Source organism: Canis lupus, chromosome 26 (genome assembly GCF_048164855.1).
Source record: "Canis lupus baileyi chromosome 26, mCanLup2.hap1, whole genome shotgun sequence".
NCBI classification, from domain to species: Eukaryota; Metazoa; Chordata; class Mammalia; order Carnivora; family Canidae; genus Canis; species Canis lupus.
The window spans coordinates 45,136,353-45,162,906 of record NC_132863.1 but is presented as its reverse complement, the minus strand read 5'-3'; the positions used below and the strand labels follow the sequence as shown (position 1 = coordinate 45,162,906).

The 26,554-nt window shown below is 45.1% G+C and overlaps 2 protein-coding genes across 7 annotated transcripts in view; one reads left to right on the top strand and one right to left on the bottom strand.

The window, feature by feature from the left end:
• Positions 1-6,556, bottom strand: part of RAB22A (RAB22A, member RAS oncogene family) — a 55,610-nt gene extending 49,054 nt beyond the window's left edge. The window contains exons 1-2 of the mRNA XM_072801570.1: positions 6,396-6,556; positions 5,357-5,436 (exon numbers count right to left, since the gene is read on the bottom strand). Of these exons, the coding sequence (XP_072657671.1) occupies positions 5,357-5,436; positions 6,396-6,431 (116 nt within the window). The 5' untranslated portion in view covers positions 6,432-6,556. The remainder of the gene's footprint in view (positions 1-5,356; positions 5,437-6,395) is intronic.
• A 369-nt stretch (positions 6,557-6,925) lies between these two features.
• Positions 6,926-26,554, top strand: part of LOC140618702 (serine/threonine-protein phosphatase 4 regulatory subunit 1-like) — an 81,663-nt gene continuing 62,034 nt past the window's right edge. For 3 of the 6 annotated variants that reach the window (XR_012018775.1, XM_072801558.1, XM_072801562.1), the window contains exon 1: positions 17,903-17,963. Coding sequence is in view for 4 of the 6 variants with exons in the window: in XM_072801558.1 (XP_072657659.1) it covers positions 17,903-17,963 (61 nt within the window). In the remaining 2 variants the exon portion in view is untranslated. Of the gene's footprint in view, positions 7,015-7,144; positions 7,190-7,923; positions 7,991-17,902; positions 17,964-26,554 lie in introns of those variants that run through there. The other 3 variants (XM_072801559.1, XM_072801561.1, XM_072801560.1) reach the window with 3 other exon arrangements.

Below are 26,554 nucleotides of genomic sequence, written 5' to 3'. Positions count from 1 at the left end.
GCCTGCCTTTGTCTTAGGTTGTGATCCTGGGGTCCTGGGATCGAGTCCTGCATCAGGCTCCCCCAGGGAGCCTGCTTGCTTCTCCCTCTGCCTGTGTCTCTGCCTCTCATGAATAAATAAGTAAAATCTTAAAAAAAGAAAAATATTAATGAAATAAACTAGTTCCTTAAGATCGTTAAAATTAATAAACTTATAGCAAGACAGATCCTAAAGATATTAAAAGGGTAACAAAAAAATTTATGAATTTTATGCCAATAAATTAAAAAAATAGATACAATAAATTCATTGAAAGACACAAACTTACTCAAGAAGAAATGAATAGACTTGTATCTATTAAAGAAATTGAATCTGTAGTTAAAATATTTCTGACAAAAAAAACCTCCTTGCTCAGATGGCTTTATTTGTGAGCCATACCAAACCTTTAAGAAATAATACCAATTCTACATAAACTCTTCCAAAAAAGAAGAAACACTTCCCAATTTATTTAATGAGGACCTGATACCAAAACTAGAGAAAAATATTACAGAAAACTACAAGATAATTCTCCACCTCATGGAGGCAAAAATCCTTAGCAAAATTTTAATAAATCAAACCCAATAATGTATTAAATGATGCATAATAACCAAGTGAAATTTATCCTAGGAACTCATTTGTTTAGTATTTGAGTATAGATTATCGTAATTCACTATTTTAAGACTAAAAAAGAAAAATTCTAAGGACAGTTCAAAAGACAAAAACAACCCAAACAAAACCACCTGACAGAATTCAGAATAATGCTTGATAAAAGATCTCACTGATTCAGGAATAGAGGAGAACATTCTCAACCTGATAGTGGGTACCTATAAAAAAAACTGGAACCTAGCCATCCAACTTAATAGTAAAGGCTCTAATGCTTCCCACCCCAAGGTAAGGAATAAGGTAAGGATGTCTGCTCTTACCACTTGTCAACAAAGTACTGGAGGTACTAATGTAATTGGACAAGTTAAAGAAATAAAAGACATATAGATTGGAAGAAAGAGGTAAAATGTCTTTGACAATATAAAATGTCTTTGACTGTGTAACTAAGGAAATCCCAAAGAATCTATGAAAAACGTACCTGAACTTACAGAATTTTTCTTTTCTTCCCCAAAGGTTTTACTTATTTGAGAGAGAGAGCAAGTGAATGCATGAGCAAGGAGATGGGCAGAGGGAGAGGGAGAAGCAGACTCCCCGTTGATCAGGGAGCCCAATGTGGGGCTTGATCCCAGGACCCTGAGACCATGAACTGAGCTAAAAGCAGACATTTAACCAACTGAGCCCCAGGGGCCCCTGAACTAACTGAATTTAGAAAGTCAAAAGGCCAGTGCGTAAAAAACAAGTTTATTCTATGTATTAGCAATAATTAAAAATTGAAATTAAAAAATTCCATTTACTAATCATAAAAAAATATGAAATACTTTGAGATAAATTTAACAAAGTATGTGCAAAGCCTGCACAGTGACAACTGAAAAACTTTGACAGAAATTAGAACTAAATTAATACAAAAATAATGCCATTACCAATAATACCATGTTTATGGTAAGATGCAATATTGTTGTCAATTCTCCCCAAATTAATCAATAGATTTGCTATATTCACAACCAAAATTTCAGCCATTTTTTTTCCAGAAACTGGACATCGTGATTCTAAAATTTAAACAGAAATGCAAAGGACTGAGAAAAGCCACACAGATTTGATAAATATAAATACAACGGGAAATTGTATACTGCTTAATTTTAAGATTTTCTAGAAATCTACAGCAATCAGGACTGTTTACTGTACCAACAGAAGGACACACAAATGGATCAATGGAACAGAAATAAACCTAGACATACTTATCAGTTTATTTTTAACAAAGGCACTAAGGTAATTTAATAAATGCAGAATTCAACATTAACAAATGTTGCTATAATGACTAGATTGACACATGGAAAAAAATGATCCTTGAATTCTCTTGCACAGCAAACTAAAGCTAGTAGAAATAGGTCATAAGCTAAAATTTAAACCATAAAACTTTAAAAATTCTAAAAAATAGCACAGGAGAAAATCTTTGTGATTTTAGATGTACGTGATACAAAAATATGAATTATGAAAACTGATAAATTGAACTTGATTAAAATTAAACATCTATGCTCTTTGAAAGATACTGTAATCAAAAGTTTAAGAAGAAAATTTTTGAAGAGTGGAAGTTAACTAGCTGGTGGTGTTGAGGGCAGTGAGTAGCATGGGGGACAGCAGGATGGTGAGAGGAGGAACAGGGTATGTTGGAGGGGCAGCCAGGAGGCTGGTGAGGCAGCAGAGGCCAGGTCCTGGACATCAGGGGAGGCTACCACAGGGTGTGTTGGAACAAAACTCTTTTCTTCCCCAGTTCTCCTAAGTGATCATACTCCCTTACTGTCCTCTCCTGCTGCCAATCTCCCTGGTAAGTCTTGCTTTGCACATGCAGGTCTTCCCCAGCTGTGTGTGTACTGCTCCCAACGTTTCCCATCAGTACTCTCATCACCCCCCAACCCACTGCTCAGTTTCACCTGTGCAATGTAGTCTAAAGTCAATTTCTCCAGCCTTTCTCTTTAGGGCCAGGCCCTTATTTCCAAACCATGATTTGGACCTCAATCCCTGGAGAACTTGGTGTCCATTCCTCCTCCTATTCTAAATCCCCCCACTCCTCCCATATTCATGGTCTTCCCTAATGGCCAAATATGTCACACTGGGTGGGGTGGGGGGGTGGTGGGAAGCACAGGCCCTAAGAGCCATCTGGCATGGACTTATATTGGAGCTTTCTTTAGGAGAATAGGAGCTTAACCATTCTGTCCCTCCTGCCTCCCTCTGCATATCTGCCCTCTCTCCATCTTTGGGAAATGGAAATTAAAACCAAAATGAGGTACTAGCATGCACCTTCCAACACAGCTAAAATTAAAGACTCCACTCATCTTTCAATATTTAAATGTCAGGGCTTCCAAGTGCTTTACACCTCTACTCTTTACCCTTAGGCATCGGCCATTCCTTTAGGCCTAGGCCAGGCCTCTGGCCCGTTACGTGCTCTTGGAGCATTCCATGTGTCTCCTTTGGAGCACAGGAAAAGGTCAAATAAATCATTTCCCGTACATTAGTTTTCGAATCTATTTCTTTCCTCCTTGTAGGTAAGGTCCATAAGGGCAGGAACCAAGTTTATCTAAATTAGGAGTTGGCTAACTTTTTCTGAGAAGGGCCAAATAGCATGTATTTTCAGCTTTCTGGGCCATACGCCTTCATCACAACTATTCAACTCTGCCATTGTAGCTGGAGAGCACTTGAGATACCATGTGAGTGAAGGTGACTGTGATTTGATAAAATTTTATTTACAAAAACAAGAGGTGGGACCAAGGTCCAGGATTAGCTGACCCCTGGTCTAAATCACCAGCACCCAGTCTAGCATCTGGCATATAGAAGGCACTCAATGGATAAAGAAAAAAAAAAAAAAAAAAAAAAGCCCTTGGTTTTGGCAATGAGATGGAAACCGGTACATAGGGACGGTGGTTTTAGTGGAATTGAGGCAACACTGAAGAGGGTTGAAGAGAGAGCAGCCGCTGAGGAAGGAGTGAGTTCTCTTTCAAGAGTTCCACCACCAGTATGGCACTTGGGGAATGGTATTGTTTTAGTAAGGCAGGTAAAAGTGGAGCATGTTTGTAGGCGGTGACAAGAAAGCAAGGCAGGGGAAGAAAGGGAGAACTGGTGAGGAGGGCCCTCCAGAGCTCAGGTGTGTGAGGAGTCAGGCACAGAGGAGGAACACACTCGCTTTGGCTGAGAAAAAAGGAACAAGGAAAAGTGGAAGGAAACTCGGGGAACACCTCATCTTCCTCCTTCCTGTGAAATGTGAGCCAAGAACACCCGGCAAAGAGGGTGGGACTCCAGGTGAGGAACTATAAGCATCTGTCAGAATGGGAGGGCTGGCAAATGGGTGCATGGACACCCCAGACAGGGCTGCGGGCCTGTCAGCCTCACTGCTACCGGAGCTAGACCCCTCCCTGTCCTCTGGCTGTCTCTGAGAGAGCGCTTTTAACCAAAGTGGTGTTTGCGTCTTGCAGAGCTGTGTTTTCCGCTCAGACCCAGTGTGAAAGGTGTTACTCACTGAGTCACCAGCACTACCTGCTATCACTTCCTGTCACTTCTCTTTCCCAGGCAGGTAGCAACAGGCAGGCCCTGAGGCGGATGAGGTCACGTTTTAAACATGTGCACATACCCAGTTCTTTCTTGAAGGATATCAAAAGGCATTTTAATTTCAGAAATTTAGTAAGTAGGGGTTTCATCCCCATGCCTTTGAATGCGTATGTCGTAAAACATTTCTGTACTGGGCAGAATTGGATTTTTCTTTAAATGGGAGAAACCATTTGATTGGAGGGGGGTGCGCAATAAAAAATAGCATAGCATCGATTTAATTTTGCAAGCCTAACATAGTATTAAAACCTATAAAACACAACTTCTCACAAGGTAAGTCATTAATATTACTGTATCTAAATACCCTGAGAAGTTTTCTGAGTGAAAAACCTACAACAGCCAGTTTCACGTATATCCAAAGTAACAGACACCTGGAAAACGCTGACAATTCAACATTAATTTATTAATTCGCTATTACTATTAGTGTAGGCAGGTTATGAGAGGGGTTCAGATAGGTAGCAGCAGTGACAGGGCCTCAGCCCCGTCCTGGGCATCCACATCTCCGTCTGCCGGCCCTCCCGGTCTGACATGTGTCCTGTTTCTCAGGAGGAACTAAAACCATCTAAATAACGTTTTAGTTGGTATGCCTGAAAGAACAGTATCAGGACCTGTCACCTTCTGCTTTGTTTCAAGATGTGACTGCCGCTGGTATTTTTATTTATGGACTGACCAACGTTCTACTAAGCAGCGCTTCCATTCCTATTTTTTAAAATTAATTAATTAACTAATTAATTAATTAATGATAGAGAGAGAGAGAGGCAGAGACACAGGAGGAAGAAGCAGGCTCCATGCCGAGAGCCTGGTGGGACTCGATCTCGGGACTCCAGGATCGCGCCCTGGGCCAAAGGCAGGCGCCAAACCGCTGATCCACCCGGGGATCCCCTCCATTCCTATTTTTATTTTGAAGTTTCCCCTTCACCAATCAAAAGGTGACTTTCCCAAAACACATCAATCCCCACTGCACGCTTCCAAGTCCTTCCAGGGACGATGGAAAGGAAACTGCGGGCCTGGGAAATGCACTGAGAATGGCGATGCCTCCCCACTCCCAGGAACACACCTTTTTTTTTTTTTTTTTTTTTTTTTTAATTTGGAAGGGCTTCCGGGACACCTTCAGAGACAGACTCAATAAACTTAAATCTCTTACCCTATCGTCGGGTTGATGTTTGGATCAAAACTGTCTTCCACGAACCGCCACACGATGCTCGATTTACCTACGCCCGTATCCTGGAAAAGAAGGAGGCGGGTAAACACAAATAAGTTCACCTGCTTGCAGACGGAGAACACCGCTTCGGGGCCTTGGGCTCGCTCGGCATCTCGCAGACATCAATTCGGGCGCGGGTCTTCAGGACGTCAAGGGGCGCAGGGTGTTTGTAAACATTCAGTGGGAGGGAGGGGGTTTCGAGATGTACTTAACTGTAGGACGGGGAGGGTGGGGGCGGGGAATGTCTTGCAGTTTTTACCGGGACACCAGAACCTTTTGAGAAGCCCAAAGTTTGTGCTCGGCGTGATAAAGCCACAAACTCACTTTCTGACACGTGGAGGTAGACTATGAACTCCTGAAATTACTCGAGCGATCCCTGATAGGGTCACAGCCCCGCCCTACTTGGGAAGGGGTGTTGGTGCTGGTGCTGCTGGTGCTGGACTAGTTACTGGGATCCCTTTCGGCCTCTAAAGCAGCCACTCAGGCAAAAGAGCCCCAACTCCACAGGGCGTGACCTGAGGGCGCCAAGATGCTCCGTCGAGGCAGGAAGCTGAAGCTTCCAACTCGTTTTTTTTTTTTTGGGGGGGGGGGGGGCTTCCTGATTTGAACGTGCCCCCCGCCCCCCCCCCCCCCCCGAGAAAGTAACTCAGTGAGAAGCGTCCCCGAGCGTGTCCCACAAACTCCGAACAGACGAGAAAAGGAGACGAACTCTGCTTGCAAAAGCCGCACGAGGAAGACCGGCGGCGGGGCCGCACTTCGGGGCGACTCGGCCAACGTGCACCGAGCCCGCCGGCGGGAAGCCGTCGGGGGCCTCGCCGTCCGCGGGTCGGGTCCCCCCCGCAGGGCCGGGACGAGGTGGCAGGACCGCCCCGCGGGCCGCGGCGGGGGAGGGGGCGCAGGGGACGTGGGCGCGCCTGGGGCCCCGGCCTGCCCGGCCTGCCCGGCCTCCCGCGGCCCTCCCGGCCGGCCCGCCGCCACTCACCCCCAGCAGGCACACTTTGAGCTCCCTCAGCGCCATGGCCCGGGAGCCAGGGGCGCGGGCCCGCCGCCGCCCTAAGTTGAGGAGGGAGAGGCCGGGCCCAGCACGAGCATCCCCCGGCGCCGCCGCCGCACGGCTCGGCCCCGGCCGCGGGGCGCGCAGAGGCGGCGGCTGCCCGCTCGCCAGCCCTCGGCCCGGCCCGTCCGTCGCCAGCCGCGCGCGCGAGGGGCCCGCCTCAGCAGCCGGGACGCTGCCTCGGCCTCCCGGGCGCCGCCGCCGCCGCCGCCATCTTGGGACGCTGGCCGGGTCACCTGACCTCCCCGCCCACCTCGGCAGCCACCTTCGCCGCGAGGCTCGCGGGGCGGGGCCTGCCCGAGGGGGCGGGGCGAGGGCCGGAGGCCCCGCCCCTCGCCCGCCGGCCCCGCCCCCCGCGCGGACCCCGCCTCCTGGCCCATCCCAAGATGGCGGGGGAGTGGGGTTGGCTCCCCGGGCGCAGGGGCGGGAGAGCGGGGAGGGGCCTGCCCGGGGGGCGGGGCTGGGAGCCCGAGGCCCCGCCCCCTCGCCCCCACGGGCCCCGCCCTCCCGCGCGGACCCCGCCTCCTGGCCCATCCCAAGATGGCGGGTGAGTGGGGTTGGCTCCCGGGGCGCAGGGGCGGGGGAGCGGGGAGGGGGGGTCGGAGGGGGCGGGGGCCCCCCGTCGAGGCCGCGGCCCCCTCCTTGTGTGTAACTCCTGTGTGTTTCTCGGTTTTCAGAGATCCCCCTGTACTTTGTGGACTTGCACGATGACTTAGACGATTGTAAGTAGCAGTTGGGGGGCCCCCGCCCCTCCCCGGGAACCTCTCACGGGGCTCGGGGTGCGCGCAACGCTGCGGGCGGGGGCGGCTGCGGGCCAGGCCCCTCCTGTCGGGACCGAGGAGCGGGACCCCGACCGCCCGGAGGATGCACTTGTGGCGGTGCCTCCTCGCGGGGCGGGGCGGGCCGGGGATGGGGAGCCCTCCCCTCCTCCCCTCCTCCCCTTCTCCGGGAGGATCTGGGTCGTTGGGAAACTTCTGACTTCCGGTCACTTTGTGTCTCTTCCTCGTCTTGCTCCGGCCGCGGCCCCCGGGGGGTCGGGAGGGGCGGGAGGGTCGTCCCGGGGCCTGGTGGTGGCTCCGCGGCCGCCGCGGGGTTGGGGAGACTTCCACCCGGGCTCTCCGCGTTTCCCCAGGGCGTTCCGGGGTCTGGGAGGTGCGGGCCCTGTGTGGACTCCAGCCCAGCCCCGCGTCCTACCCCGAAGCGCCCTGTGGGCCGGCGTGCCTCTAGGGGGCCCTCCTGCCCTCTCCTGCCCTTTGGGGTCACCTGCAGGACTGCTGGCGGGGGGAGGTGCCCTCCCCACAAGGGCAGGTGCAGGTTCACATTCGTGGTGAATGAGGCATTTCCTTTCCCTCCAACAAACGTTTCTTGAGCACCTACTTATTCAGGGCCAGGCCACGTGCAGCGCCCGAGACCTACAAAGATGAACCAGAGACAAGGACAGCTTTCTTCTTTCCAGGGGGTTCACAGCACAGACATGGTAAACAGAAAATAACCAAGCCCTGGGATGCTTGCTGCGGCAGGAGGTCTGTACAACCACGGGAGCAGCTAACGTTAATCGGGGCCTACTGTCCCATCTTTCTTTCCCCGGCTGCAGGTTTCCTTACGTCATGAAAGTTAGTGTTTATTGAAAAAGTACCGCAGGTCACGGGCAGTTTTAAACTCTGTTCATAGACATTTTGTTAGGAGGAAGCAACATTACTGAAATAGGTGGCACCGGAAGGGGTCATAATAATAATAATTAATAATAATAATAATAATAATTAATAATAAAGCGAGTGGTTAGGAGCACCGGTTCTGGAGTCAAATGGCCAGAGGGTGAAGGAGGTCCTGTGTGGCTCTTTGCTGGCTGTGTGATCTCGGCAGAGTCATGGTACCACTCGGACCCTCAGTGGCTTCAACTGTAAAACGGGCATCATAGTGTTCCCCCTCAAAGGCTTTCGTGAAGGTTAAATAAAAGGTTTAGTGGGAAGCCCTGTCTGTAAACACTCAGTAAACATCAGCAGCCACGATTGTTGTTATCAATGTGATCATTATTCATATTTATTTAACACCGTTGAGCCAGGTAGAGTATAGACCCTGGGTTTACAGAGATAAGTGTTTCAGCCAGTGGACATACTTGAGAGGAAGGAGTGTCACATTTCTATTGGTAAACATCAGTGAACTTCTGTTAAGGCCCCTTTTATTCATAGATTTGATATTTGGCCTGGCTGGGAAAGCTGATTGCTGACTGTTTTGGTTATCTAGGTCACTCCGAAACTTAGTGGCTTAAACCAACAGCATTTTATTATTATTATTTGCTATTTTAAAAAAGATTTTATTTATTTATTTATTTTTAAAGATTTTATTTCTTTATTCATGAGAGACACACAGAGAGAGGCAGAGACACAGGCAGAGGGAGAAGCAGGCTCCATGCAGGGAGCTCGATGTGGGACTCGATCCCAGGCGGGATCAACCCTGAGCCAAAGGCAGATGCTCAACCACTGAACACCCAGGCATCCCTGATTTTATTCATTTATTTATTTATTTCGAGAGGAACAGCATGAGCAGGAGGAGGGGCAGAGAGAGAGGGAGAGAGAATCTCAAGCAGACTAGCGCAAAGCTCAGAGCCCGATGTGTGGCTTGATCTCACCACCTGAGCCAAAATCAAGAGTCAGATGCTTAATCAACTGAGCCACCCAGACGCCCTGAAACTAACAGTTTTATTATTGCTAACAATTCTGTGGGTTGACTGGGTGATACGGAAGCTTCATGTGGTTTCAGCTGAACTCTGGGAAGATGAGAGGGTTGGAGATCGCTTCACTCACAGGACATCTGGTGGAATTGTCGGCCAGGACCTCAGTTCTTGTCCAGATACCTTTTCTATTTTCTACTTGCCTTGGTTGATCGTCTCAAACCACGGTGGGTGGCTGTAGGCAATTTGACCTCTTTCCTGGTGGCTAGCTTCCTTCAGTCTTTATTGTACATATGTGCAAAAGGAAAGTAAGAGATTATATATGGAAAAATAATTGATTTTATTTTGGCCCTCTTTGAACAAGTGTTGGGTGTTTGACACTTATACTAGAGAAAGCCTTAAATACTCTGTGGCAGATGGCTGAAGACTTGCCCCAACAAGGAGGGAAACCACCATCATGGCTCTGAATATACCCATGCCTTGGTATTGCAACTTTGGGAGTCTCGTGGGGCTTCCTGTTTAAGCAGAGGTGGAAGCTACCAGGTGCTGGACTTCATGACTTTATAATATAATTGATTTAATGTAAGCCATAGTAGGAGGGCCTGTTCCCCCACAAAACTCCCTGGGTCCCACCTTTATACTTTACTGGGGTGGCATTTGGTATTATTATGCTGTGACTGACAGCAAGAACCCTGAGGTCCTGTGACCCACTTCCTGCCTTTAGCTGTGTCATCATATTGGACAAGCAGATCGATCCCTCATTCATTCTGTTCAATTTCTTCATCTGGAAAATTAAATAAGAATAGAAGATGCCTCAGAGAATTGATAAGATTAGATGAGATAGTACACATGTAACAGTTTAGCTCAGTGCCTGGCATAACGAGTTTTATAGTCAATGAATTATTATTATTTTCATTGTCCTTACCAGTGCTGGGCTTTCACGTAAGATTTTCTGGTTCAGTGTTTATGCTGCTACTCTGTGAGGTAGGTGAGATTATACCTATTTTACAAACTATAGAACTGAGAAATCAGAGAGGTTAAATAACTTAAGTAGTGTGGCACAGCTCGTAAATGATAGTATTAGCAGTCAGACTCTTTTGACTCTTTTTTCTTCTGTCACCCAGATCAGCCTCACAAGTATTCTTAACCTAATGGCAGGGCATGGATGTCAGTTTGGGTGATTTTAGGTCTGTTGTCTTCCTTGGTTGTTTTGTGTAAGTGATGTGATAACTGCTTCATTTAGGCTGTAAGTTGCTTTGGGCAGGGACACAGGTCATCCTTTTTATAACCCAATGTCCTGTTTGAGCTAGGTGTTTAATTAATGTTGTTACGCGTAACAATAATGGATTACAAGGCTTGTCTGATTTACTTTGTGATTCTTGATTAAATCTGGCTAACTTAAAAAAAAAGCCTTAATGAATGGATGCCTTGTTTTTTTAAAATCATTCAGAGTCTTCAGGCCATCGCAGCACAGAAAAGATTTAATTTTAGAGAATTACCTTGCTAAATTCCTTCTCTTGAGAGCAGAAAGTGTGTGGGGTGGCCTGGCATATTGGTCCCTGTGGCGGATCGCACTGGAAAGTGGAGCTGTGTGAGTTTGTGCCTACGGGGCCTGTGAATTTGCTTGTAGCATGTGCAGCCTGAAGAGGTGCTACTCTTGGTAAGGTTTGCTTGGCCAACTAGAATTTAAGTGTATGCTGGTGGTAGTTGAAAACAAAAATGAGGGTGATCCGTCGTGGATGAAAAGACACCTAAGTGACCGATTACCGAATAACACTATGTGGTCAGATTTGGGCTCTTAGTTGAACAAACCAGCTTTAACAAGACATTATTGAAACAGTGGAGAAAATTGAACTTGGACCAGGTAGTAGATGATGTTAAGAATCATTATTAACTTTGTCAGATGTGATAGTGGTTTCACAGTTTTGTTCCAAGGGGAAGGGCCTTATCTAAGAGAAACAAACAAGCTTTTATGGGTGAAATGATTTGATGTGTGAGGTCTGCTTTCAGATACTGTAACAAACAATAGACAAGCACAAACTTGGGAGGAAGGATAAATGGGGGAAAAGGGGCAGAATATTGATACTTGTTGAGGCTGGCTGCTGGGGACGTGTTTTTGTTTTTTGTTTTTTGTTGTTTGTTTGTTTTTTATTACACTGCTCTCTCTGTTTTTGCATGTGTTTGTAATCTTCCATAATTAAAGAGTTTTTTAAAAATGAGGTAGAAGTTTCGTATGTGATCCAGCATCTGCACAGAGTTGGAAAGCTGGATGTCAGTTCCGAAGTCGCTGCAACAGTACAGTAGGCTACATTTAGCTTCCAAGGACGGACTGGTAGACTGTATTAGCATTTAGGGTACGGTGTTTGTTTTCAAATGTTTGTATCTATGAAAGAAGTCGGGAAAAGGGCATACTTCTATTGATGAGAAAGCCTAGGTGCCAACAAATGATGTCTGAACTTTTGTAGAAAATAGGATTAGCTAGGGTGGAGGAATACAGACAGACTCTCTGGACTCTCTGGACCTTAGTGCTGGAAGGAGCAGTGTATGGCTAAACTGGAATAAAAGACATCCTCCAGAGCAAAAAGCATTCCATTTCACCTGCCTGCTTTGTTCCAAATTTGTAAAAATGTTCTGTTCAAGGACCACAGCCAGGCTGTGTACCCCCAAAGTGGAGAAGCTATATTATTTGAGTCCACAACCAAACCATTGAACTTTTGCTCTGAACTATAATATAAACTTGAATCAAAGATTGTCAATTAAAAACAAAAACAAAACAACTTTCCCTGTTAGGTGAACTAGCTTAAACAGGAACAGGAACTTGTATGTGCTAATACTTGGAAAATAGAGCAAAATCTAGACATTACACTATTTTCTAAATCAGAGGTGGGCAAATTTTTTTTCCGTAAAGGATCAGATAGTGAATATTTTAGGCTTTGTGGCCTAGAAAGTGTGATGCAACCAGTCAAGCCTGCTGTTTTTGCCTGGAAGCACCCACAGACATACATAAATGAATGACTATGGCTGTTTTCTAATAAACCTTTATTTATAAACACAGGCAGTGGGCTGGATTTGGTCCATAGGCCATAGTTAGCCAATCTCTATTCTAAATCAAACTTGATTTCATTCTGTCAGAGCCTCTGAGTTTGTCTATTAGCTGAGCCAACCTTACAGGCTGTCTTTCCCACCCGGTTCAGTTTGAAGAGCTGAGGTTTTGCTAACACAACCTGTTTGGTTAAGTAACCCCTTGACATATTGCTAAAAGTTCACATCTCATTTTTCCGGTTGGTGTGTCGGGGATGAAAACATGTACCTCTTTCCTCCCAGCAGGATGAGGTGGCAAGGAACAAAAGAGTCAGAGTGGTAGATGCAGATTCGACTTTGCCTCCCCTCCAATCATTATAGTGCATTTTACTTTTGGTGCTCTGCATTTTCCATTTCCTGTGAGACAAACAGATGAACATCAGAGATTCCCTGAAATTGCCTTTGTTTAAAGAAGAGAATTTTAAGTGGCTTTCTACATCACAAATTAAGATCTTTTTTATTTTTTAATTAATTAATTATTTTAGGCTCCATGCCCAATGTGGGGCTTGAACTCATGACCCTGAGATTGAATTGCATGCTCTGCTGAGTCAGCCAGGCACCCCAACGAATTAAGATCTTCTAAACAGAAAATTTGCAACAAAACCTAAATAATGAAAGAAAATGGTTTTGACCCTCAGAACACTACTTAATTTGAAACCTGATGGGGGAAAAATAAGATGAGGGCAAGTGGTTGCATTCTATGTTTGGAAAGTCATTCACTCGGTAACAGGTGTTTCTCCAGTTCCTTCTAGGTGCCAGCCTATGGGAAGAGGTGTTGGGGATAGGGGGCTGAAGAAGCCCTGGGCTCTACCCAAGGACACTCTTGCCTGGTGGGGAGGTGCATGCTATGTACAGTGCAGAATGCAGCCTGCCGAGGGCTCAGGTGGAAGAGTGAAGAGAGCTGAGCATCAAGACAGAGCCGTGTGTCCTCCAGGGATAGAGGGGAGATGCTATTTAGAGTTGGATCTGGCCAAGGAAGGTGATGGGCATTCCAGGTAGAGGGCCTCTATATGCAGAGGTGGATATGTGGTGAGGCAGTCAGGGATCTAGGAACCAGGGGTATAGAGGTCTGAGGAGTGGGAGAGACTGCAGAGGTGGGTTGGGGGTCCACCAGTGAAGACTCTGCCTTCCCAGTCATAGGGTTTAGACTTTATCCGAGAGGTGATAGGGTGTCCCTAGATGTGTCGCTGGGACCTATGTGTTAGGAAGACAACCCAGGCAGTGGTACGAGAACTGCCATTCAGTTAGGACTAATAATGTGCCAAGCCCTGTTGTGAGTGCTTCTAGTATTTAACTGCAAAAAAAACCCTGTGAGGCTGATATTTTAACTTTAGTTTGTTGCCAAGCCAGGCTCCCAAGGGGCACGGAAAGACTAAGTAACTTGCCCAAACCACACAGCTAGTGAGTGGCAGAGGTGGAATTCAAACCAGGGAGTTTGGCTACAGAATTTGTACTTAACCACCATGCTTTGGCAGACTTGCCATTCATTCATTCATTCATTCACGTACATGACTAATAATTATTAAGGACCTATTAAGTCCTGGGCACTACACTAGGCTGTATGGACACAGAGGTGAATGAAACAAATCTCATTTCTACTCTCATGGGGCTTTCAGTCCAGTGGTAGAGACAGCCATTAAAAAGCCAAAGCAAGTGAGTGAGCTAAGTTCAGGAGTGGTAGGTGTGGTGTAGGATGCGTGACAAGTGAGTGTGGTCAGTAGGGCCAGGCAGGGCTGTGGGAGGGATGGAGTTGCTGCTTTACCTTGAGTGCCCAGAAAGGTCTTGTCTGGAGCTCTGAGAAGCATGCTAAGCTTTTTTCTTTTTTCTTTTTTTTTAAAGATTTTGTTTATTTGTTCATAGACACAGAGAGAGAGAGGCAGAGACACAGGCAGAGGGAGAAGCAGGCTCCATGTAGGGAGCCTGACGCGGGACTCCATCCGGGGTCTCCAGGATCACACCCCGGGCCTCAGGCGGCGCCAAACCGCTGCGCCACCAGGACTGCCTGCATGCTAAGCTTTGAGTAACATGATGGAGATGTTCCGACATGGAGCCACAGAGAACATTCGGGCATAGCAGACAGCCAGGGCACAGGCTCTGAGGCTGGATGGGCCCGTTGTTGTCCAGGCCTCGTGCATCTGGAGCATAGGAGTTAGAGCAGTGTGGTGCGGGGGCGGGTAGAGAGGGCCCTAACATGTGTGACCTTCTGCCCCATACAGGATAAGGGGTTTGCCTTGTGCTCAAGGAGCCCATGGGGTGCCACTGGAGAATTCTAGTCAGGTGAGTGCCCAGAGCTGAGTTACATTATAAAGGACAGACTGCGGAGAAATAAGCCAGGGATGGAAAAAGTGGTGTGTCCTAGGGACTCAGGCAAGAGTAGTGGGGTCTTGATGGAGGAGGAGGGTGTCAGAGTAGTGGGTGGGGTCAATAGATAGTTCTGACAGGGACGAGTCAACTCAGAGTCATACCCTGAAGCAGCACTTCTGCTTCCCTCCACCCAGGCAGGGCTGGGTTCCTCTCATCCTCCCTGAAGCCAATGGCATTTAAGCCAGATGTGGCTAGATGTCTGCCCTTGTCCATCAGACACGGTCTTCCTCATCTTGGATCACCAGGGTCAGGGTCTAGCATGCTGAGTGGCACATGACAGGGACACGGAAGTGTGCATCGAATAAAGAAACCAGGCTGTATGTGAGGGTGGAGTTCATGTTTTCCATCTGAGATGGTTACTTTTGAGGTGTGCTCAGGAGATCCTGGGGGCACAGTCCGGGAGACCACTGAAAAGCCCCCTTGTAGGGTTCTGTAGAGGACTTAGGCCTGAAGAGAGTCATTAGTGGTGGATGGAAGATGGAGCCAGGGTAATGGGTAAGAGCAGCACAGCGGGAGTTGGCGGGGAAGAAGGTCAAGGGTGGAGTCCCTGGCAGCAGAAGCTTCTAGTATAGTGCACCCTGGGGAACAAACGTCTCAGAGGTAAGAAGCCAGGGGACCCTTGAAGCCAAGGTTTTGTTTGGGGGGATCATTCATGCCACTTGCCACGAAGAGTCGGATCAGATGAGTACTGAAGACAGGCCACGGGGCTGTGGTAGCTGGGAGGTCTTCAGTGACCTCTGTGAGAGATTTCCCAGTGTGGTCAAGGAGCAGAAGCCAGACCGGAGTTAGTTGGGAAGGCATTACGCGTTAAGGCAGTATCACCTGTAGTCCACTAGCTCCGTGGTTATTTACTGAGTACCTCCTCTGTTCCAGGCACTGGCTGGTGATTGGATACTTTTGGGAATGGTCACTGTTCTTTCGAGTTCACAGCCTAGCAGGGGAAAACAGACCCTTTAAAAGGAGAAGCAGCTGGAAGGATTGAGGTCAATTGCTTTTCTTGGATAGAAGAGCCCAGAACAAATTTGCATTATTTATATCTACCCTGGAAACCTTAAAAAAAAAAAAAAAAAGATTTGAATAGCTCAATAATTCTACTCCTGGTTATATGCCCAACAAGATGTGAATGTATTATTCTCAAGAAGGCATGGTCATAATAGCACTGTTCTTTTTCTCTTTTTCTTTTTTTTTTTTTTTAAATCTTTTAAGTACCTTTTGTGGCTGCAGAGCCTTGTTAACTTTATTCATAGATTAAAACTTTAGATATATTGAGTAGTTAGGGGGAAAATATCAAGTAATGATTATATATTGATTATGTACTATTACCTGACGTTATAGTATGTGCTCTGGATAAATTTCTCTTAGTAATTCTATAGCTAATCTTTTTTGTTCCCCCATGTTATATAAATATATTTATTGTTTTTACTTCTTATATTTAATTTTTTTGTTGAAATATAATTAACATACAGTGTTATTAGTTTTAGTTGTGCAATATAACAACTCAACAATTCTTTTTTTGTTAAAGATTTTATTTATTAGAGAGAGTGAGAGAGAGAGCACGAGAGGGGGGAGGGTTAGAGGGAGAAGCAGACTCCTTGCTGAGAAGGGAGCCTGATGTGGGGACTCCAGGATCAAGGCCTGAGCTGAAAGCAGATGCTTAACCGACTGAGCCACCCAGGTGCCCCTAGGATTCAACAATCCTATACATTACTAACTGCTCCTCATGATAATTGTACTCTTAATCCCCTTTATCTGTTTCACCCATCAAATAGTAGCACTATTCTTCAGAGTTGAAAACTGGAACCCACCCATATGTCCATCGTGAATACAATGGATTATGAATTGTTGTTCCATTCACACAATGGAAAATTATGCAGCTGTGATAGTGAATGATCTACAAGTTGGCCCAATAATGTGGATGAACTTCATAAACATAATGATGAGTGAAAGAAGCCAGATACAAAAGAATATATACTGGATGGTTCTATTTATATGAAGTAGAAGAACCAACTAAAGCTCATATCATCCAGGCTGTTTGAAGGTAGGAGTGTGGTCACCCTCGAGGTAGGATAGTGAGCAGAAGGGGGTATGAGGGGCTTTTGGAGATGCTGGTAAAGTTCTCTATGTTGAGTTGAGTGCTAGTTACACAAGTGTGCTCAATTTAAAACTGTTAGATGGGACAGTTGTTATTTCTACACTTTTCTGAATAGTGTTATATTTTGGTTTTCTAAGGTCAAGGAACAGAGGAGAGCATAACCATGGACCAAGGGATGGGAGTTAGTGAAAGGGGAAAGATGACAAAGTAACTTTTTTTTTTGACAAAGTAACTTTTTTAAAGCAATTAATTAATTAATTGTAGGTGATTTCTACACCCTACCTGGGAACGGAACTCAGAACCCCGAGATCAAGAGTCTCATGCTTTACTGACTGAGCCAGCCAGGTGCCCCCTAAAGGAAAAGATGACAGAGAGCAGAAAGAGAGGGTAGCTGACTGTGGGGGTTGGATTGGATGAGACTGGGATGGAGCTTGGTGCATCCATGGAAGAGTTTGCTTCTTTCCAGAAGGAGGAGAGCAGGGGTGCCTGGGGAGCTCAGTTGGTTAAGCATCTGACTCTTGGTTTTGGCTCAGGCCATGGCCTCAGGGTTGTGAGATGGAGCTCTGCGTCACACTCTGTGCTCAGCATGAAGTCGGCTTGAGATTCTCTCCCACCCCCTTCTGCTCCCCCTTGTTTCCCTCGAGTGCACTCTCTCTCTCTCCTTTCCCTTTCTCCGGTAAATAAATACATAAAATCATTAAAAAAAAAAAAAAAAGGAGAAGGGCTACCTTCTTAGTTTGGCCAAGGTGGTCAATAAAGAAGTGACTTTATGTTGGTCAGCATTCCTTGACAGTTTCAAATATTTTGAACAGTAGAAAATAGAGACCCACGTGCACATATACTGATGTGCACATAGACTTGCCCCAAAGGTGGTGGTTGTTGTTTTTATTTATTCATGAGAAACACAGAGAGATAGAGAAGCAGAGACACAGGCAGAGGGAGAAGCAGGCTCCACGCAGGGAGCCTGTCGCGGGACTCGATCCCGGGTCCCCAGGATCACATCCCGGGCCGAAGGCAGTGCTAAACTGCTGAGCCACCTGGGCTGCCCTTCTTGGTTTTCTTTTACAACCTTTTTGCCTTTCCAAATCTGTCTCAAGTCTGACTAAAGAAGTCAGTGCATATTTAAGTACTATCCTTCGTTCATTAATACCACATAGACCCTGGCGACTCTCTCTTCTACCTTCTTCAGCTCTGGCCCCAACCTGGTGAGTCGGCAGGAAAATTGAGATGTGTAATATCAAAATGGAGCACACGAATTGCTTTGAGCTGCAGACTTCTTTCCTATCAGGTAACCCGAGTAAATGTTTCCCATTGACCGTCAGTGTAAAAGTCAGAGTCATAAATAATGACAGGTTTTGGAAGCTGTGATTAAAGCCACAAATCAAAGAGGAATTTCCATGTATGCATGGTGTAGAAAGGACGGCTGCTCATGAATTAAGTTGGTCTTTTCAGCCAGCCCATTGCGTAGTGCTAGTAATAACCATCAGTAGCCCTCAAAGATTTGCAATATAAAACATTATGCATTGGATGGATCTGCTCATACAAGAGCTAATAAATCAGCATGGGTCTTGTTAGAGAATGGCATTTATGTAGAGAAAGTTTGCTCGTGCAACTTGCTGTTGAAATTTAGTTAAGTCAACAAGGACTTGTGGTGTGTGGGGGGGTCAGTTTCCCCCAAAAAACCAGTGAAGAATCAAGAGTGTTCTTTATTTTTTAGAGTGGCCAGGTTTGTCTAGTTTAGCTATTAGAAATAGTCCCAATATAGGTATCTGCATTCATACTTAAAGCCCGTTAGCAAGAAGAATGAAACCACTTGAAGTAACACATTAATGGATGGGTTTCTCTAGTTTCCCCCCAAATCATTTAAGGGCTTACAAAGACTTAGAAATTGTTCATTGAAGAGTGGCTAATGAATAGTTCTATAAAATGATCAATTATGTAAGTTCTATATTACTACATTCTTTTTTTTTTTAAGTACAAATTTTGCAAATAAGGCTAAAACTCCTTGGTCACCATCAACCAATATTCTAACATTTTGAGATGGACATAGACAGAGTGGGCCACATCTATCATGTTCTCCCCACCAATGTCCCCCAGTGCTGTGTCAGAGACAGAATATTGGATTGTATGGATAATTGGGCTGGCCCAGGGTGGCATATCTCACATAGACTTATAGTGACAGGATGACATGTTGAATGGGGAATCGTAAATATTGGGAATGCCTGGAGAACGGATTCTTAATGAAAATGTTTGCCAGGATAGACATGCTATAACATCCTGCTTTCGTCTCTACCTCTGTTCACGTCTAGGCCAATAAAGGTAGCTCGTTGGGTATGTTTTATTGTGTTTATTTTTTCTCACTTTTCCACTTAAAACCAATTCTAGCGTTCCTGTTCAGTCAGGGGTTGGTGGCATCATGTGAAATCTTTGGCTTCCCCAGACTGCTCAGAGGCAGCAGATACTCTGTACTTTTCTGTGCTGTGCTCTTCCCTTCATCTGGAATGGTTTTTTTTCCCCTTTCCCAGTTTCTTTCTCTCTTCCCTTATGGTGAATTCCTACTTGCGCTTCAAGGCCTACCTCAAATATCAGTGTTCTAGGGAAGCATCTCCCATCATCTCCCTGTTTCTCTTCCAGGCAGAACTGCTTTCTTCCCTGGTTTGTTTATACCTGTGTCCTATGGGCTCTTGCCACCTGAGTATTGTGGGTTGTTATGTGTGTGACGATCTTTGTTCTCTTGGGAGCTTTTGGAGTCCGGGACTGTGTCTTTCTTGTCTCTGAATTGCAGATACTCTGTTGAATATTGAATTATGGCTTACTCTTGTCACTGGAAGTTAACCACAATGGAAGGAAAATATGTTTAAGATGGGTTTGCTGTTAACATGCTTTCTGTTTGGGTACTAGATCATTTGATCTTTTTCTTGATGCAAAATGGCCTGTAACATGTCTTTTCTTTGTTTTTATTAGATTGTACGTAATGTACTTTGAACCTGTAACGCACATTCACCTAATAATTATACTTAAAACATTAATTCATACTTAGCCTGTTTTAAGACAGGTTGGTGTCTTGTGAAAAGCATCGACACACAGGCAAGTGCTCGAGGATCTATTGTGTTTCCGCTAGAGCATCCTCATCTCATTTATTTCATGCCCCAGACTGTTTTAAATGATGAATATACTGGCAGTGTTCATTATTTTTAGTAGATGACCCTTGAGTTAGCATAAAAGAGGATAAATCCTTTTTTTTCTCAGAGTTGTAGGTTCTAGAAATACGTTTTTCTGGTGGAATTTTAAATCAAGGAGGAGGGCTTTTCTTTTCTTTTCTTTTCTTTTTTTCTTTCTTTTCTCTCTCAGTTACCTAGCATCAGGTTAAAGGATTATAGATTATGCTGTTCTTTGCTAATTGATCAGGACCTCATTGAAGAGGAGCCAATCTCATCTTGGGCTATGTGGGTTCAGGGCTACTGCTGCAGAACCACTCTGGTTTGGGTTGGATGTGGAGGTAAGCTGCCTATCTTTTAGCTAATTAGCTGGGTTTTTAAACTTGGGCCATTCCTCCGGAGGGCCTGTGTTAGCTGCAGCCATTAACTGGGTTGTAGTCGACCCATCGGGCTGGGATGTTGGCCATACAATTCAGGGAAGCAACACACAGGTGTGCGGCATGGGGACAGGGTACTGAGCATAAGATGATGGGAGAGGCCACCCACCCTGATGTATCAAACTAGCAATCCTTCCAAGCCTTTCCCCTACTGATCTTTGTCAGCTTTAAATTACCACTCACTTTTGGTAAAGGGTCAGTGATACCCTGTGTAAACTTGCCTGTGAACCTGATGTGTGGCAGAAACCCGGACAGTGGCCACTGCTCAGAAGTCCATCATGGCAGAGATGGCAGATGAAGGCAGTCAGGGTCAGTCTTGGTTTTTAGATTTTAAATTGAGCCAAGAAGGCTTGAGGATATTATTAGAAGCTATTTTCTTAAGAAGGCTTTGGTTTTCTGCATTATATTAAGCTTTCATGAATGGAGTAGGCAACTTTTTTTCAAATATAAGAAAACACAGCGAAAATAATTGAATAAGGAATTATTTATCTGCTACTTCGTATTTCATTTCTAACTTGAAAGCTTGAGATTCCTGATGTTTGTGGGTGACCTGGACTTGTTGGGTCTCAGAATAATCGACTGCTCATGATATCACCATGTAGACCTCAGCTCTTGTTCCTGTGAACAGTTCACCAGACAACATGCCCTCTTAGCTGTGGCTAGAAATGTAAATTCTAGAAAATTCTTTGTGAAAGCAGGAATCATTTTATGTGCTACTGCCACTGTCAGGTACAGCAAGCTAGCTTGGCGGATCTTTACCGTTCATTCTTTCATTCATTTGTTCAGCAACTTTGAGTACCTGCTGTACGCATATCGCTCATATCAATGCGTCAAAGATTTTTAAGGGGGCACGGGTGGGGAGTGGACCAGCTGATAAACAGTAAACATAGGAAGTAAACATTTCGTATGTTATTATTTTTTTCATTTTGTATGTTATAAAGGGATAATTTCTCTGGAAAAATAGAAAAGTAGATCATGGTAAAGTGGAGTATAGGTGGGAGGCTTGCAATTTCAAAATAAAGTGGTCAAGGAGGAACTCGCTGAATGGAGGCATGGATGAGCAGATTTTTAAAGAGGAGAAGGAGGTTATCAGAGAGGACATCTTGGGGAGGAGAGGTCCGGGCAGAGGGAACCACCCTGCTGTGCCAAGGCCCTTAGCCAGGGAAGGGACTGGGAAGTAGCAAGGAGCCATGTGGCTGAAAGAGAGGGCAGTGAAGGGGAGACGTTGTCATGGGAAAGCTCAGAGGCAAAGGTGGGCTGGGTCTTTCCTTCTGACCTCAGGCCCCTCCCTTCCTAGAACCGACCACAGGTTGTTCAGGTAACAACACCTGATAGTCTTTCTCTTTCTCTTTTTTTTTTAATTTTTATTTATTTATGATAGTGAGAGAGAGAGAGAGAGAGAGAGGCAGAGACACAGGCAGAGGGAGAAGCAGGCTCCATGCACCGGGAGCCCGACGTGGGATTCGATCCCGGGTCTCCAGGATCGCGCCCTGGGCCAAAGGCAGGCGCCAAACCGCTGCGCCACCCAGGGATCCCTTTCTCTTTTATAGTTATTCTCAAATGGGGGCTTCTGGCAATGTCTGGAGATGTTTTTTTGATTGTCACAACTTGGTGAGAAGATGCTCCTGGCAGCTAATGACTTGAGGCCAGGAATGTTGCTGAGTATCCTGCGATGTACAGCCCTGAGGTTGAGAAATCCTGCTCTATTATTACATAGTTTATAGACTGTTGATTGATGGATTGATTTTAAAAGATTTTATTTATTTATTCATGAGAGACACAGGCAGAGGGAGAAGTAGGCTCCATGCAGGGAGCCCGACGTGGGATTCGATCACGGGTCTCCAGGATCACGCCCTTGGCTGAAGGTGGCACTAAACGGTTGAGCCACCCGGGCTGCGCCCTGTTGATTGATTTAGTTTGTCTTAGAAGACTTTTTTTTTTTTCTTAAAGATTTTATTTATTTATTCATGAAAGACATAGAGGAGAGAGAGGCAGAGACATAGGCAGAGGAAGAAGCAGGCTCCATGCAGGGAGCCTGATGTGGTACTCGATCCTGGGACTCCAGGATCACGCCCTGGGCTGAAGGCAGGCGCTAAACCGCTGAGCCACCCAGGGATCCCCCTTTTTTAAAGATTTTATTTATTTATTCATGAGAGGCACAGAAAGAAAGAGAGAGGCAGAGACACAGGCAGAGGGAGAAGCAAACTCCATGCAGGGAGCCCGATGTGGGACTTGATCTTGGGTCTCCAGGATCATGCCGTAGGCTGAAGGCGGCGCTAAATCACTAAGTCACCCAGGCTGCCCTGTTTTAGAAGACTTAATAAAAAAGCAATAACATTAAAACATCACAGGAAGAGGTTGTTTATCACACTACCTGGTCAGGTGCCTTCACAAGTGACATTGAAGCTAACGCTGGCTACCTTCATTCACTTTGTGGAAAGGGCATCCAAACCTTGCTTGCATGTGCATTTTACTGGTGCTTTCATGAAATAGTTAAAAAAAATCTAAAATATCGTTTGTAGGTAGATAGCAATAATCTCACTGATAATCTCATTAGTTTAGACTCAAGTAGAATTTTCTAATTTTGAAAGGGGCCAGGATGTTGATCCACACAAGGGAAAATGTTTACCTATACACATACACACGCAAAAAGATTTTCAGTACTTGGAATAAAAGACATTCTTATTTGCACAAGTGTGATGTTACTATTGGGAATATTTTCCTTGGATTACACTAATCCAGTATTTTTCAGAAGTTACTCATTTCTGTACTACCTTTTCTATTTTTGTTTTACCTATATTCCATCTGTATTATTCTCTGTATCAATGACTTCTTTTTGAACACATTTGGAAAAACCTGTATCCGTTGCTCAATATGAAAACCGAGATATCGTAAGATAAAAAATAAAATAACCTTAAAATTGAGGTGGACACAGCTGCCTGCCCAAGCTTCAGAGCGTGAGGCCTGCACTGTATTAAAAGGGAAGATTAACCAGTTTTAGGGAAGCATTCAAGACATACTAGATGGAAAGGAAGCATTGTTGGTGTCATTAGAGAATTGCGTAGGAAGAGCTTATCCCCCCGTGACTTAGTGAGACGTAATGTATTTTCCCTGTGCCATACTGGGGGATGCGATGTCCCAAGCTGTCCATACTCTGAGGCCAGGTGGCCACCTGGCTGGGGTCGGAGCTGCAGTCCGAGAGTATGGGGAGCACTCTGGAGTGCCAGGGAGGCCGGTTCTCTGGCTCTGATGGGCCCCCAGCAGCATATCCATGCAGAAGGCCCCACAGCCTGGGATGCCACTCACATAACTTGGGTCTTTGTTCTGTAGAAGATGAAATTTGTAGCTCTAGTTCTTACAATGAAATAAAACAAAAATCCCTGTAACTCAGATCTCTTACTGTTTCAGATATGCTCTACACATCCTTACTCCCTTTGCCCTTCCTTACATATTTGCTACAAATCCCCCAAATTTCCTTCTACTATACTCATTAGGATGGTTGGATATTTTTTATTAACTCATGCACTTTACATTGAATGCTCGAATTCCTTCATTTACTTTTTTATTTCTTTTTTTAGCAATTGTAGGGTGGTTTTTTACTTGTTTCCTTTCTTTTTGAAACTCAGATCTCTCACTTTTGCAGGCAGAAGAGAATTAATGTCCTGGTTGCTTTGTAACTCAGGTTGTGGGGGCGGCTCACTGCTGCGCCTCACGTTTGTCGTTGTGGAAACTAGATTTTCTCCGCATTCTCAGGGGCTGCTGGACTCCTGAATTGAATCCTGGTAATCAAAGTCTCGGGAGACTGACTTCTACTGAAGCCAATATTTATTAAGTGTCTGCTGTGTGCCAGGCATTATATGACACGGTCCCAGGGTTTTAAAGGGTCCCCACGTCTAGCTGTGGAGACAGAAACCATCTACTTAGAGTTAATAATGCAGCACTTTATGTAAAATGGTGAAACCTGACCACTGTAGAGTTCCATTTATTACCCTTCTACTTTATGTTACCGTTTTTATTATGTGGTATATCTGCATATGTTATAAATTCCACAGTACAAAATTATCATTTTTGCTTTGTATCGCTCTAGACTATCATACATATTTTTGAAGACATTAAGAGGAAATACAGTTTTAAAAAAATTTACTGACATATTTACCAGTCCAATGTTGTTGATTCCTTTTGAAGTTCAAGTTTCCAAGTGGGATCCTTTCTCTTCAGCCTGCAGAGCACTTCTCCATTTCTCATAGTCTGTGTTGGCTGGCTCTGTTTAAAAGGGTATGTGACAAATAAATTCTTTGTTCCCCTTTGTTCTGATCCGGCAGTGTCTTTATTTCATCATCATTCCCATGGGGGTCTCACTGGGTGTCACGTCCTGGATTGACGGTTTCCTTCCAGTCCCTCACAGATCTGGCCTCGTGGTCTACTGCTTCCTCTGCTTCCCACGCAGCAGTAGAGGGCATTTGAATCCTTAAGTCTTTGTGTGTAGTGGTTGCTTTTCTCTGCTGTTTTCAAGATTATCGTCCATTTGACTAGGCTGTGTCTAGGTGTGGTTTTCTGGATGTTTATCTTGGGCCTCACTAAGATCCTTGATTCCGTATCTTTACTTCTTTCACCAAATTTGGGGAATTTGCCATTATTTGATCATTTAGTTAAGTCTGCTCTGCAAATTTCTAAATCTCAGATATTGATTCACTTTAGAAGTTTTATTCATATCTTTTAATAGTTAGCATGTCTTTGCTGAGATTCCTTATATTTGCAGTCATTGCAAGTGTACTACCTTCACATCCCTGAGCGCTATATGATAGTTTCTTTAACATCCTCGTCTATATATACCCAACATTTGGGTCCCCTTAGAGTCATTCTGTGACATTTTTTCTCTTTTAGCTAGCTCATGTTTTTCTGTTTCTTTGTTTATGGAGTAATTTTGGATTCAACCTGGATATTGTGAATATCACACACTATACGATCTCTGGATTCTGTTATATGCCTCCAAAGAGTATTGATTTCTTTGTTTCAGAGAGACAATAATTGGTGGGGGGGAGTGGCAGAGGGAGAGGGAGAAGCAGGCGCCTTGCTCAGCAGAGAGCCCAACACTGGGCTAGATTCTTAGAGTCCTGGGATCATGACCTGAGCCTAAGGCAGACACTTCACTGACTGAGCCACCCAGGCGCCCCTTGTTTCAGGAGGCACTTAAATCAAATGAGGTCCCACTATTAACTCTGTTTCTCCTGTGATGAGTAGTAATCTGAATCTCAGTTCAGTTCTCTTAGCCTTACCTGTGCTGTAGAGTCTGCCACAAACATGCATGGTTGAGGGGTCAAGCTAGAGTTCAGGCCAAGTTTAACCCTTTGATGTTTTTCTTTCTAGGACCCCCTGACCCCACGCACTCCACACACACACACACACACACACACACACACACACACACACTCTATGTAGTGGCTGTAGTTGCCCAGAAGTATCAGTAATATAATGTGTTTAATAGCAGCTGATCTTTTCCAAGCGCAGTGTGTTTCAGATGCAATATAAGTGTATCTGACTGATGTTGTTTATTCCACACTGCAGCCGTCGTCTGACGCAGGCGTCTGGTAGGGTGAGGGAACTGGGAATTAGAGAGGTGGGAATATCTCTGCGGGGTCACATACCTGGTAAGAAGCAGTGTGGGATTGCAGGTATTTTGACTAAAGACCCCACACTCCTATTGATTATAAATAATATGCCTCTCACATCTTTTAAGTAAGATATCAAGGATGTAATTTGTAATCTTTCTCAGTTAGTTTGTTGTTTTTTGTGGGGTTTTTGGATGCTTTTCTTTGCCATGGGTGCTCTATGGTGCTCCTAAGGATGGGGTTGTTATTAATCACTCATTCAGAGTTTGTACTTCTTCAAATTGAATATGCATTTCCCCCCATTCTGGAAAACTGTAAGCCATTATCTCTTTGAATATTGCCTCTTCCTATTTTCATTAATCCCTATTTCTGGAATTCTCACTGGACTTATGTCAGATTTTAGCATTCTGCTCTTCCTGGGCCTTAACTGCTGTCCCGTATTTTCCAATTCCCTGTTTCTCTGTGTGGTGTTCTGAATGATTTGTCAGATCAATCTTCCAGCTCACTAACTCTCTCTTGAGCTGTGTCTAAACTGCTATTTAAGCCAGCTACTGAATTCTTAAATTGTCTCTATTTTTCATTTCTACATGGTTCTTTTTCAAATGTGCCTGTTTTTCCCACTCTCATTCCTCTTTTTTAAAATTTTGATATCTATATTTTAAATCCTACTCATTT